This window comes from Stigmatopora argus, chromosome 15, assembly GCF_051989625.1.
Source record: "Stigmatopora argus isolate UIUO_Sarg chromosome 15, RoL_Sarg_1.0, whole genome shotgun sequence".
NCBI classification, from domain to species: domain Eukaryota; kingdom Metazoa; phylum Chordata; class Actinopteri; order Syngnathiformes; family Syngnathidae; genus Stigmatopora; species Stigmatopora argus.
In genome coordinates this window covers 14,021,478-14,035,037 of record NC_135401.1, presented here as the reverse complement: position 1 = coordinate 14,035,037, position 13,560 = coordinate 14,021,478, and the positions used below count along the sequence as shown (strand labels likewise).

Below are 13,560 nucleotides of genomic sequence, written 5' to 3'. Positions count from 1 at the left end.
CATTCCAAGTGGAAAAACATATTACAGAGCCCCAGAGATGTCTCTTTCAAAGCCTGCCGTGAAGAGAAAGGTCGGTGATGAGCACAGACAGTTTCAAGAAAAGTGGGGAGTGCAATATTTCTTTGTTGAACACAGGGGCACCCCGACGTGTCTCATTTACACTGAAAAAGTTGCGGTGCACAAGGAATACAATTTGAAACGTAATTGTACTATGAGACATGCTGAGGAGTACGAAAAATACCAGGGAGATGAGAGAGCCAACCAGGTTGCCAGTCTTAAAACACGTCTTCTGAGGCAACAGGATCTCTTCAAGAAGGCTACCAAAGACAGTAATGCAGCAGTCAAAGCTAGCTACGCCGTTTGTGAGTTGATTGATCCTGTGCTAAGTGATCCCAAATGGCTCATGGACTTGGCTTTTCTTGTTGATATCACACATGAGCTTAATGTACTGAACAAGAAGCTACAAGGCCAGGGGCAACTTGTCAGTGCTGCCTATGACAACGTGAGAGCATTCTGCACTAAACTTGTGTTATGGAAAGCCCAGCTCTCTCAGACAAACCTTTGCCATTTCCCAGCATGCAAGGCTCTCGTGGATGCAGGCACACCATTCAGTGGTGAGAAGTATGTTGAGGCCATTTCGAAGCTACAGGAGGAATTTGATCACAGATTTGCAGACTTCAAGACACACAAAGCCACATTTCAAATTTTTGCGGACCCCTTCTCCTTTGATGTGCAAGATGCCCCTCCTGAGCTTCAAATGGAGCTCATTGACCTGCAGTGCAACTCTGCACTCAAAGCCAAGTTCAGGGAGGTGAGTGGAGAAGCAGACAAGCTTGGGCAATTTTTGAGAGAGTTGACCCCCAGCTTCCCTGAACTTTCCCGAAGGTTCAAGCGGACCATGTGCCTTTTTGGGAGCACATACTTGTGTGAGAAGCTCTTCTCCACCTTGAACTTCAATAAGTCCAAGTACAGGTCCAGACTTACTGATGAGCATCTTCAAGCTCTACTGAGGGTCTCCACTGCTTCCTCCCTCAAGCCAAATGTGACTATGTGAGAAGAAGCGCTGCCAGGTCTCTAGCAGCAAGGAGTAGGCAAAAGAAGCCGTGTTCAGAATATTTCATGTTCAATGTTCCATTCAAGTTCAGAAAGTTAAAGGTTAAAGAGCTGTTAATACAGACATTTGAAACGGAATAAAAATAATTCATTTTCTCTACTTAGCCAGCCAGTGTATCTCTACTGTATGCTCATTAGTATTATTTGGTTTTATATTACTGATTGATTTATTTTTTATTCATCTTTAAGTTAATTTATTTAATTCATTATTTTTTTGTTAAAAAATAAAGATATTTGATAACGTTGGAAAGTTTTATCAGTGCTTTTCTTGTGGAAATCCTGATGCGGCCCAGTCTCACCCAGACTCGGCCTCTAGCGGCCCCCAGGTAAATTGAGTTCGAGACCCCTGCTATATAAGTATATTGAAGGTTTATATAAGTTCATTTGTATGTTTGAGGCTTGTATAAGTAACACGCATTGGTTTGTACTGAAAAAAACATTTAATAAAATGGAGAGAATACATACAGTACTGTATACATACTTTAGAGAGAGACAGAGAGAGAGAGAGATTTACTAGAAACTGGCCGAAAGAAGCTATCTAATGACGATTGCAGTTTTCTTTTTTTCATCATAAATGATGCGGTAGCACTGTATGGCATCATTCAATTGATTTGCAAACTTTGTGCAACGTTCAATATTTGGGTCCTGCTGCTCGATCTTCATGTTTATAAATGGTACTGACGGTCGAACGATTCAAGTTGTATTCCCGTGCAACGCTCACCACTTTCTCACGCGCATCAAGCTTCGTTATTATTGCCACTCATTTCAAATGAAATGGCTTGCCTCTTCCTTGCACCTCCCTCAATAGAAGCCTTTCGCTTTTCACCAACCATATTGAATAATGGATGCATGAGACATTTAATGATAAAAATGAAAAAGGTTCTTTGCGCACTGGAGATACGTTCACGCACTTCCGCACTGCAACGAACTGGGCAGAGGAAGGTGGATGCTGGGTGAGCTGAGCGCTCACAGCGCCAGGCGTGGGTATTAGCGGCCGAAAGAAGCACTACTCGGAAAAAGGCGCGCAATACAAAATCGAACTTACGAACATTTTTCGACATAAACGCAATTTGCAGACATGTTCGTATGTACCGTTGTTCGTAACTCGAAAGTTCGTAAGTAGAGAAGTGAAGAAGGATCAGAGTATTACTTAGGGGGAAAACGTTATTCATTAAAACTACCCATGTGTACTATTGTATTGGCCCGAATCAATGTAAGACAGTAGTTTTTGCATTGAAATATGACTGAAAAAGAGGATCGTCCTACATTCTGGGTATATGCATTATAACAATTCACAACGCTAAATGGCGCCAGATATTTTAAAAACGAATGCTGAACTTAACTCCCCAGGCCAAAGGGAACCTCTGTCATGAAGAAATATAAAAATAGCGGTAAGAAAGAAAAGAGACGAAAATAAGAGAAGAGATAACAGAAAATGTAGAACCGTGGCGACAATCTGGAGGGAAGCGGGTTGTTTTATCACACTAGATTGGTTAATTTACATTTCAAAAACCAGAAGCCATTCAATTACATATTTTATTGCACTTTAGTTTACATATTAATATGTGATAGACAGTGTTTGCATCATTTGAATGCGGCAAAATAACATGCTTTTTCTACTGAATACATTGTTATAATCAGCTTTTGCTTGTTCATTTCGTTTCGTCCCCCGTTGTTGGCTTCAGTCGGTGATTCGTAACCCCCTTCTGTTGTGGCAACAGATGGTATGCCCCATTAATCAACAGCAGCATTGGTAAAGCTCGAGAAGGGGAGAAATATATGAATTGTTGTGTTTTTTTTATTAAAGTCATGAATAACTTGCATTCGCTGCTAGCCCTCCTGCAAATAGATTGGACTCAAGCCCTGTCAATAACAGCCAGTGAGTTAATGAAAGCGTTAAAATTATCTTGTCAAAGGTTGGGTTCTTATATCATTTTGACTTTTTTTTTCATTAGAACCAAAAAGATTACGGTTTCAAATTCAGATGTCTGGCTCAATTAAGCATTTTAAATAGGGTTTCAAGACCAGGATAAGGTGTGATTCTAGGTTTAGGATTCAAACTAGCCTTTGTATGAGACAGATTAGTCAAATAAATTTCAGGATTGAAGCCTGTGCTCAGGTTTTGTTTTCATGTGCGCTTCTCACTGGTGTTGGTAATTAGCAGTCAGGTGAAGTATGAGCTTTTGTCTTCTTCACTCCTCCCACTGTGTTTTCGCCTTGCAACTTGATCCTGCGGTGAGACCTAATGTTCCAGAAAATTCACATTTCTACCTCCACTGAGAGTCAAACTCCCCGCACACTGTGGCTGCCATTAAAAAAAAAGTGTACTTGACTCCAGGAAACTCCACAAGGGTATTTTTAGCATCACCGAGTCCTCACTAAAAGTACATCTACATTTTAACTCATTTACTACCGTAATGCCATTGACGGTGTGAGACATCGAATCCATTTGGAATGGATCCGGTCCGGATTTCCTGTCATTGGAGGCCAATGGGTTTGGGGTTTATTTTTGAATAATTTGGGTGGAATGTGTAGTGTGGGCATTTTGGAAAAATGTATCCTGTTCCACGATAGATTTATCAAAAGTTAAACCAATGAAATTAAACTTGCAGCCCAGGGTTCATATACGGCCCGTCACATCATTTCGTGTGGCTCGCCAAAGTAAATTATTCATTCATTTATTCTTGCCGTGCATCCTCGTAAGGTTGCAGGGGTTATCCCGGAGCCTAACCCTTACACTTTGGGTGAAAGTTAGACTAGTACACCCTAGACCAGACCTGGGCAATTAATTCCAGAAAGGGCCGCAGTGGGGGCAGGTTTTCGTTCCAACCCATAAGAGGAAACCTTTCCACCAATCTGGGATCTTAGAAGTGCATTCAGTGGATTGCAGTCAGGTGCTTCTTGTTTCAGCAGAAATCTAATTCGTTAAACTGTCTGTGCTGGATCGGTTGGAACAAAAACCTGTACCCACAGCGGCCCTCGAGGACCGGATTGCCCAGTTCTGACCTAGACCGTTCGCCAGTCAGCAGTAGGGCACACAGAGAGGCAGACAACCATTTGCACTCACAATCATACCATCACCATGCAGAAGTCGATACCACGCTTGCCCGCGCCGAAGTCAGGCGAGTGAACTACACCATCAGGTGGCTCAAAGTAAATAAAATTTAAAAAAATTTGCTCAAATATAATTTTTTACTAATTCACTACTGCTGTCAAGCGATTAAGATCTTTTAAATCAAATTAATTGCATGTTTTCACAGTAAACTCGCAATGAATTGCATTTTTTAACATTTTTAAATGCCAAAATGATTTTACATTTTGAGTTTTAAAAACACTTTGAGCACAGGAGTTGACCATTGTACTTACCTTGCATAATTCCAATTTAAGCCTCATTGAAAACAAGTGGCGGCTGAGTGGGTGGCGCATCAGCCTTATAGTTCTGGGATCGAGGATTTGACCCCAGGTGGGTCCCTAATGTGTGGAGTTTGCATGTTCTGCTCGGGCCTCCAAAATGAGAAGAAAAAACAAATGGCCGAAAGGTACAGAGACCACAGAGGTTTTTGGCACTGTACCGTTGTCCCTGACACGTGCTCAAGGTGTACCACTTCATACACTCACCGTCGAGAAACGAGGCCACAAAGGCATTGAAGCATGATGTTACTACAGAGTTGGCGGAATGCCGCACAGAAGGTGTAACAACGTGTTTTTCCCTCGGAGGATTTTTGGTGTAAAAGTGCAAAACGATGTTCGGCCCTGAAGTGGCGGATGTTTGACACATTTCCCCTGGTCGACCTGGATTCCGCCTAACGACAAGTGACAAACATATTTTTTTGTTTTATGCTAAAATTAAAAAAAGAAGCAGAAACACCATTTTTTGGTTAGTTTAATTGAATTTGGTTAGATTACTGTAATTGCTCATTTATTTTATCCTTTAGCACAACAATAAATTAATCAAATGAAAAATTGTTAATAAAAAATAAAATGACTACAAAATGCAATTTCTGGGGAAATTGCGTGGGGATTCTTTGCTCGACTGGCTTGTAGCTAAAATTCTACTAACTTTAGATCACTTGCTGTTGTTCTGGTTTACAAAGTATTACTTTTGGAGCCTTAATCGGTCATTCCCTGTTGGTGTTGGGTGACTGTGTTCACTGTCTCACTTTCTGTTACCGTAATTATTCGAGTATAACGCGCAAAATTTTGTACCAAAAAACTGAAGTAAAGTTCGGGTGCGTGGTATGCATGAGGTCTTCGCTTTTACGACCAAATCCCGGGGAAAAACTGCCCCCTGCCGGTGAAAAAGTCCCCTCCGCAGCCGTTTTAATGGCAGACGTAAAAACCTGTCTTTGTCCGCCAGATGGCGCGCTAGAGCCCGGATTACCGGGCCCAGGGGATCTAATCTTTTTTTTTTTTAAATGTATTACATTTTCTTTTACAAAAGCCAGCTCTCTCCAAATACCCTTTGGCAAGTTTATAGGGGAGGGTAAAATAATAAAAAGTTTCCCCAGGGAGCGCTGTCCTCACTCAAGAATAATAGAATCAAGTGTTTGGTGAATTTGATGATGATAATGATGAATCAGACTTTGAAAATGTTTAAATATTTCAATGATGCATTAGATTTTAAGGATTTAACATTGTACATTCCATTTATATTTCCAGGTTTCCCCTCATTTTTGGGTTACCATATGTTGTTAATCAATGTTTTGTCATGGCGACATGTGTTCAGCATTTGCCAGTTACCAGTACTGGTGCAATCCTTGGTGTGAACTGAGAAACATTGGGAAAAAATGTATACCAATTTTTATTTCCAAATTATGGGTGCGCGTTATACTCAAATTAATACAGTAAGTAGTTCCCAATTCAGGTCACAACCAATGTTCCCTCTAAACTGTGCACGTGCGCAATTGCGCACTACTCTCGTCTTCTCTGCGCACAGCAAATCATATGGAGCGCACAAAATAAAATCCCAATTTTTTAATTTTATTTATTTATTTATTTATTTTTTAGCTGTGAGGCCGACGCGCGAACCACTCATCCGCCGGGCCGCCCATTCATAGATATTAATCATTACATTTTATTATTACTACTGCTTATGGCAGGTGTGATACTGGTGTGTGCCAATAGCGAGCAATGATGATGTTGCTCACACCAGTACTCAGTGTGCTCAGGGAGGTTGTCTTTCTGCCCAGACAAATAAAAAATTAGAGGGAACATTGGTCACTACGTGTTGATTTTTGGGCATTTCTGGAAACCTTCCTGTGTATTTTGGTCTCTTCCTGTTGATTTTGGGGCACCAACTGTTGACTTCTGGGCATTTTTGGGTTACCTCTTGCTTACTTTTGGTCAGTTCTTGTAAATTTTGGGGCATTACATTCTCAGAAATAAATTGTGGTTATGGTACTATAACACTTGAAGGTAGTTTATCAGGAATTCATAGTATTTTAATAAGTGTCCTAAAAAGGGTTAATTGCTCTTAATCCATTAAACTCTTGGCATTTATTTGACACTTATGCTATGGCTTCCTGTTTCTCCATAGCTGTTTCCTGTCTCTGCTGCTAGTGGCTGCCGTGGTTTGGAAGATCAAGCAGAGCTGCTGGGCTTCGCGACGACGAGAGGTTTGTCTTTTACTGTCTCCAAATGCCGCATCCCAACGTGAAAGCCGAATGGCCGCTTGCCTGAAAGGCCTTTTTTTTCCTTTCTTTGACATTTTTGCAGTTGTTAACATTATCTTGCACCGCTCAAAAGGTGTTCCCTTCTGCAGCAACCTTTTTGTGAACGATGACGACCATGAATACACCTGTGAAGTTGTTTGTTTTGTGTTTGGAGTGGTGTGTTTGCGTAGGCATTCAACCGCGGGTGTCGCGAACTCCATTTGTCTGTCTGCAAAGTGCAAAGTAGAGCGGGTTGAAAAGCCTCTCAGTGGTCACTGTCCTGTCCGCGCCTCGCCACTTGACCACCAAGGTCTCCTTCACAATAACCTTTGTTTAAATGAATTTCTGTCAACCGGAGTGATCAATCTTCAATGAGAGAGAGAGAGCGGGAGAGAGACACTATTTACTTGTTTTTCAATTTAGATGGAAAAAAGCAGAAAAAAGTTGAACTATGAAAAATATATAATTATGGGAATTACCAGAATTCCACCACAAAAGCAGATGTTGCAAATCACACATTTGGATTAATCATAAAAGTAGATTTATGTTTTACAGAGAACAATTGAAATCACAGAATATCTATTGGGGATTTTCTATTTTTAATAGATAAAATGAGAAAATATAGTCTTCCTGTTTTTATACAGGTTATATAAAACAAGATTACTATTAGCAAAAAAAACTGCAAATCTTACATACCACTAGATCTTCCATGATTAAAACCCAATTATCAAGTTATATTTTCATTTTTTTACATTTTGCTAAATTAAATTAAAGAATTTTTAAAATATATTAATCGTATTTTTACTGATAGACTTTATTAAAACGCTTTAGTCTATTTAAATTATTTTAAATCAATTTTGTAATTTTTAAAATGAATTAAAATGATGAAAAATAACAAATAAAAAGTACATTACTTGAGCTGCCATGAATTATTGCCAGCTCTATCATCAAATAACCAGACTGCATTATATTTGATTTTTGTTTGTTTTTTTGTTTTATGGATTTTTTTTATAATCCATTGACAGCAATAGCTGTTCCATCCATTTGAATTGGAAAAGTATCGAACAATCACTGCCAGACCTTCCCAGTCTGAATAGATGGGACATTGTCGCTGTCAAAGGTCCACAAAATGTCATACTTATTCTGCCCTTTCAAACCCTAATTTTTCCTGTTGCCCCTCTTGGACGTCGGTTGCTATCAATTTTCAATGTGTGAAAAGGTGAAAGAAAAGTGATTGAAGGCACGGCACGCCAACGTGTTTTGTATGGTTGGCACTTTGCCGCCGATAAGACCTTGCTTGCTTCGCGCTTCATTTCACTTATCAGCATCCATCATTCAATCACACGGAAACTTTTCCTTAAGTCCCCGGTCCTCCATATACGTTGACGCATCGACGTGAGAATATCTTATCGGTTTTGGAGGAGGCAAGCAGCTGAGATTCATTTAAAGAACATTCAAGAAAACACCTAAGCAAGAGGAATGACATTATGCAGAAGCGCTGGATAAAAGTGCTCATATAAGGTTGAATACAAGTTTGTCAGTGGTACATCAGGATTTTGGTTGATTTGGACCAAAGAAAATGTTATTTTTTTCCTACGGCCAATGTCGGGCTTTACTGAAAATTTGTGATTGGACTTTCAAGCTTCTAGACAACTACATGGACGTTATCAAAGTTCCTCGGAACTTACCGTATTTTCACGACTATATGGTGCACTGCATTTAAAGGCGCACTCTCAGTAACAAGTGCTATTTCTGTATTTGACACACACACAAGGCGCACTGCACTAATGCACGCAGCCAGGCATGGCAAAACATACATCAGCTTAAACATACGGACACACGCTAAAAACATGTTTTTAAAAAGGCAACGGAATCAAAACTGAGTTCGGTTTTACTTTATTTAGCCATTTTACAATGTACTCACGTTTTTTGATCAATCATCACCCACAAATCCATCAAAGTCCACATTTTCTGTGTCCGAATTGAACAATTGTGCAAATGATTCATCAAAAACGCTGGGTTCCCTCTCTTTGTTGTCAGTCACTCACATTGCCCTGTGGCTCCACAGAAATGATACCAGCTTTGGCAAAAGCTCGAACAACAGTGCAAGCAGACAAGTTAGTCCAAGCGGCCACAATCCATTCGCAAATAGTGGCGTAACTAGCCCGGCGCTGCCTCCCACTCTTCGTAAAGCTGTGTTCGCCACCTATCATCCATTGTTCCCATGCCGCTCTCAACTTTGATTTGAACGCCCGGTTCATGTCGATGTCCAGCGGTTAGAGTTCTTTAGTTAAGCCTCCGGGAATGACGGCAAGCTCAGAGTTCATTTTCGTGACTTGGTTTTTCACCGCTGCTGTGAGATGGGCACACATGGAGTCGCAAATCAACTCAGCTTCTTCTTCTTGACTTGGCAAAGCTCGTTCTTCTGCTTCCTCTATTTGCGAACCATGGATTCTTTGATGTTAAATTCCCTCGCAACTCCTCTATTCCCATGTTCCCCTGCATAATTGATGGCTTGAAGTTAGAACTGAGCTTTGTAAGCATGTCCCTTTGTATTATTCATTTTCGGGGGGCCTTAGAAACCAAACCGAAATTGTTTTGCAATAAAGCAAATGCCCACACTATATACTGGTACCTGGTAGGGGCGTGCCTTTAGCGTCTTCTTACACACACACCCTCCGCATGCCTGACCCCACCCACGTCCACCTTTTCTCTATATAACAAGCGTGTCAGCCAGAAGTGCTCTCAGTCAGGCTTTGGAACTCGGGCCATACACATTATACCGCATTATAAGCATTATCTTTTGTGTATAACAGATATCTACGAGCACTGGGCAGAGCGTTGCATTTTCCCGTGTTTTTTTCCCCCTGTTAGTCAATGCCTAATACAAAGTGAACAACAATGGATCCAAAACAAACGGGTGGAATGAAGAGTTGTGCAAAGAAAAGGTGAACGTTGACAATCAATATTAAGCGCGAAATAATTGAAAAATATGAGAGTGGAGTACGTGTCACAGAGCTTGCTCGGCAATACGGGAGGAATACGTCAACTATATGCACCATCCTGAAGCAGAAGGACGCAATTAAGGATAAGAGGCCTTCCAAAGGACTACCTATAATTTCCCCCTGGCGCAGTGACATTCATGACGAGATGGAGAGCCTTCTTTTATTATGGATAAAAGATAAACAGTTAGCAGGAGATAGCGTGACCGTGTCAACTATATGTGAAAAAGCCAGCGGAATTTAGATGGATTTAATAACAAAGAAAGAATCTGAAAAGGGGGAGCCTTCAACACCTTCAGAACCCTTTAAAGAGAGTCATGGCTGGTTCGAAAAATGTAAAAAAAGATCTGGAATGGAATACACTCGGTTATTAGACACGGGGAAGCAGCAAGTTCCAATTCGAAAGCCGCGGTGGAATTGATCAACACATTTGCCTCGATTATCACCCAGGAAAGTTACATCCCCCAACAACTGTTCAACTGCGACAAAACTGGTCTTTTTTGGAAGAAGATGCCCGGGCGGACATTCATCATGGCAGAGGAGAAGGCACTACCGGGGGTATAAACCTATCCTGGCTACAAAGGATATCAAAGACATGCTAGCGAAGTGGCAAGAGTTTTCTGATTTAAAAAAAAAGAGGCACCCTGACAAGCTGGCAATTGGTCGCGCGTCATCGTATTGTGAGGACATTTGTGCGTGTCCTTTTCGAAATATTTTGAAGGGAAGGCAAAAACAAACAACCCTTGATGCGTTCCTTTTAAAAACTCACGCTGAAAGTCCGGGTGGAGTAAACCCGGAGAAAGGTAAAACAAATTAAAACAAAATTAGAATTCAGTTTTGTGTAAAGTTACATTAAACGTATGTTTGAGTGTGTCTGTATATATTAATCCAAGTTAATTTAAATTTGTTTGTTCTGTTACGAGTGCGTTGCCGTGGAAAGTCCCCCCCCCCCTCTCTGTCCGTCAAAACATTTTTTCCAATCCAATATCCTATTTTGGTGTTTTTTGGTGTTGGAACTAATTTATTTGTTTTTAGATCATTTCAATGGGAAATGTTTGTTCGAGTTACGAGAATATCGACATACGAGCTCAGTCCCGGAACGAATTAAGTTCGTATCTCGAGGTACCACTGTATTACTGTATATTGCTGAGTCAGCCGATCGGAGTTGCAGCCGTAAGAAGGTCGGTGCTTGTGGAAGTGGCAATCCCGCAACCCACTGGCGCGCATAAGGGATGCCTCCAACCTAAAGAAGTGCCTATTGGGCTTTTGTGGCACGGGGGACTTTGGCGGCAGCTGATGGTAACCAACTGGCCAAGCGGCACAGGGCTCTAGTGGTCTTTGAGGCAAAAAAAACCCAGGAGGGGATGCTCCAGGAGTATGGGTTATCGGAACCTCAAATATGGGGGGTCTGGTCCCTGTATGGACGGTGTCAGTTTGGGCCGTGGAGCCGGCAGGAAGTATTATCTGTTTCCCGTAAGGGTTAGGGGTTAGGGTTATATGACAGATTCTGTTCATAATTTTTATGGGTGTATAATATCTAGGCACCGCCAAGGTGGTGGGGGTCATCTCAGTATTGCATCTCTGCTTTTTGCAGATGATGGGTTCATCAGGCCGCGATCTTCAACTATCAGTGAGGGAGTTTGCTGAGTGTGAACCGTTTGGGTCGAGAATCGCATTGAAAGGAGTGAGATGAAGTGTCTTTGAAATCTGATTAAGATTTCACCTGGACGCCCTCCTGGTGAGGTGATACACGCCTCTGAGAGACAGTGGGGCCAAACTGACACACTCTAGGGAGACTATGTCTCCCGGTGGACCTGGGAATGCATTTGGGATCCTCCCGGAAGTGCTGCGGAGAGGAAAGTCTGGGCTTGCCTGCTGACAATGCTGGCCCTGCGACCTGACCTCGGATTGGCAGGAGAAAATGGATGGATGGAGGATGGAAGGATGGATGACATTTAAAAAAAAACAGAATGGAAAAATCATGTTAAAACATTAACTTGAGTTCAACGCATAACATTTTTAACATTAGAAAGCAAATATGTCAAAATTAGAAATTTATCCAGTTCTAAAACTAAATCAATTTCACGTATTAAAATCTCATCTCATCTCATTTTCTGAACCGCTTCATCCTCATTAGGGTCGCGGGGGGTGCTGGAGCCTATCCCAGCTGACTCAGGCCAGAGGCGGAGGATATCCTGAATCAGTGGCCAGCCAATCGCAGGGCACAAGGAGAAGGACGACCATACACACTCACACTAGTGGCAATTTAGAGTGTCCAAGAGCATGTTTTTGGAATGTGGGTGGAAACCGGAGTACCCGGAGGAAAACCACGCAGGCCCGGGGAGAACATGCAAACTCCACACAGGTGGACGTGACCTGGATTTGAACCCAGGACCCCAGAGCTGTGAGGCCGACGCGCTAACCACTCACTCCACCGGGCCGCCATGTATTGAAATAATTATGATAAATAATTAAATGTATTATTTATTAATTATTAGCAGCAATACTCTTATCTAAATGTATGTGTAGGTGATGGAAACTGTTGTGTTGAAATTTTGCTTCAATTTGATGGAAAACTTCAAAAGAAAATGGCAATACTATATATTATATTGTATGTTTAACGTCATGGTTGAATTACGCGTGGCTGCGACGTCTCTCAAGCTTTTACCTTTTGCTCATCATATCGTTGCCTTTCTTCTGTATTGCCGTAGCAACTGCTGAGAGAGATGCAGCAGATGGCTAGCCGGCCTTTCGCTACCATTAACGTCGCCTTGGAGATAGACGAGGAGCCGCCGGATCTTATTGGAGGAAACGTCAAGGTGAGAGCTCAACTTATTCCTTATCAATGAAAGCCAATGAGTTTACAATAGTTACATTAGAATTCAACGCGAGTTGCATAAAAACAAAAAAAGGGAAGAAAAAACAACCTTATTTTTTGTTTCTGGTGCCTGCTAGGTTTCTTTCCACAAAGCAAAACGCCTCAGATGTTGTTTGTTCATGGAGAAAGTTAGATTGTCTGGGGAATTTTCTCCAGCAGAGTTAGAAAACGAATTTGTCGAATCCACAGAGCAGTGCGTCCGTGTGAATCAGATCAGGGGAAGAAATAATAAATTATAAGTACATTTCCCTTCCACTTGACAATCATCTGCTTGATGCAAGTTTCTCACAGTAGAATGAATTTTGGTGGATCTGTCTGTCATTTAGAGTCGATATTCAAAAACCCCTCAAAGTCCTGCTCAAAACTTTTGGTTGAATTTCACCCTTCAAAATTGAACAGAAATATTCAGCCCCTGGTGCCACTTTCACTCAGCAATCTGAAATTTGCTGGAGAGATATGTCACGAGTACACCTACAACAAACTGCTTAAAGGAGCAATAGGTAAGACTGGTGGTCCAAAATGGTACTGCAAACAGGATAAATAATAATGACCCGCACAAAATTCCACTCTAGGTTGCCACATAAAGGATTTGGAATGGAGAATGCTGCATTATCATTCCAATGTTGCATTTCGATCCGGAAAGACAGGCTAGTCAATCAGATAGTGTTAGTAATGATCATGTGAATGTACAGCATGTGTACTTTATAACCTCTTACATGCCAAAAATCAATCGATTACATGACGCTACAGTCGTCAAACATTCAAATTGAGAAGTTCATCAGAATTTCTAATTGCACTGGGGTTAACTTGATGAACATATTGATGGGTCTGAAAAACTGATATAATCTTAAACATAAATGATTTATTTAATTGAAGTAGTTTAACACAAAGAGGAAAGTTCACATAAAAACAGAGG

General features: G+C 41.3%; 1 protein-coding gene across 2 annotated transcripts in view; it reads left to right on the top strand.

Annotated features, from left to right (window-relative positions):
• Nucleotides 1-13,560, top strand: part of atrn (attractin) — a 97,980-nt gene that overhangs the window by 66,888 nt on the left and 17,532 nt on the right. For both annotated transcript variants that reach the window (XM_077620386.1, XM_077620385.1), the window contains exons 26-27: nucleotides 6,650-6,728; nucleotides 12,478-12,585. In XM_077620386.1, coding sequence (XP_077476512.1) covers nucleotides 6,650-6,728; nucleotides 12,478-12,585 — 187 coding nt within the window. The remainder of the gene's footprint in view (nucleotides 1-6,649; nucleotides 6,729-12,477; nucleotides 12,586-13,560) is intronic.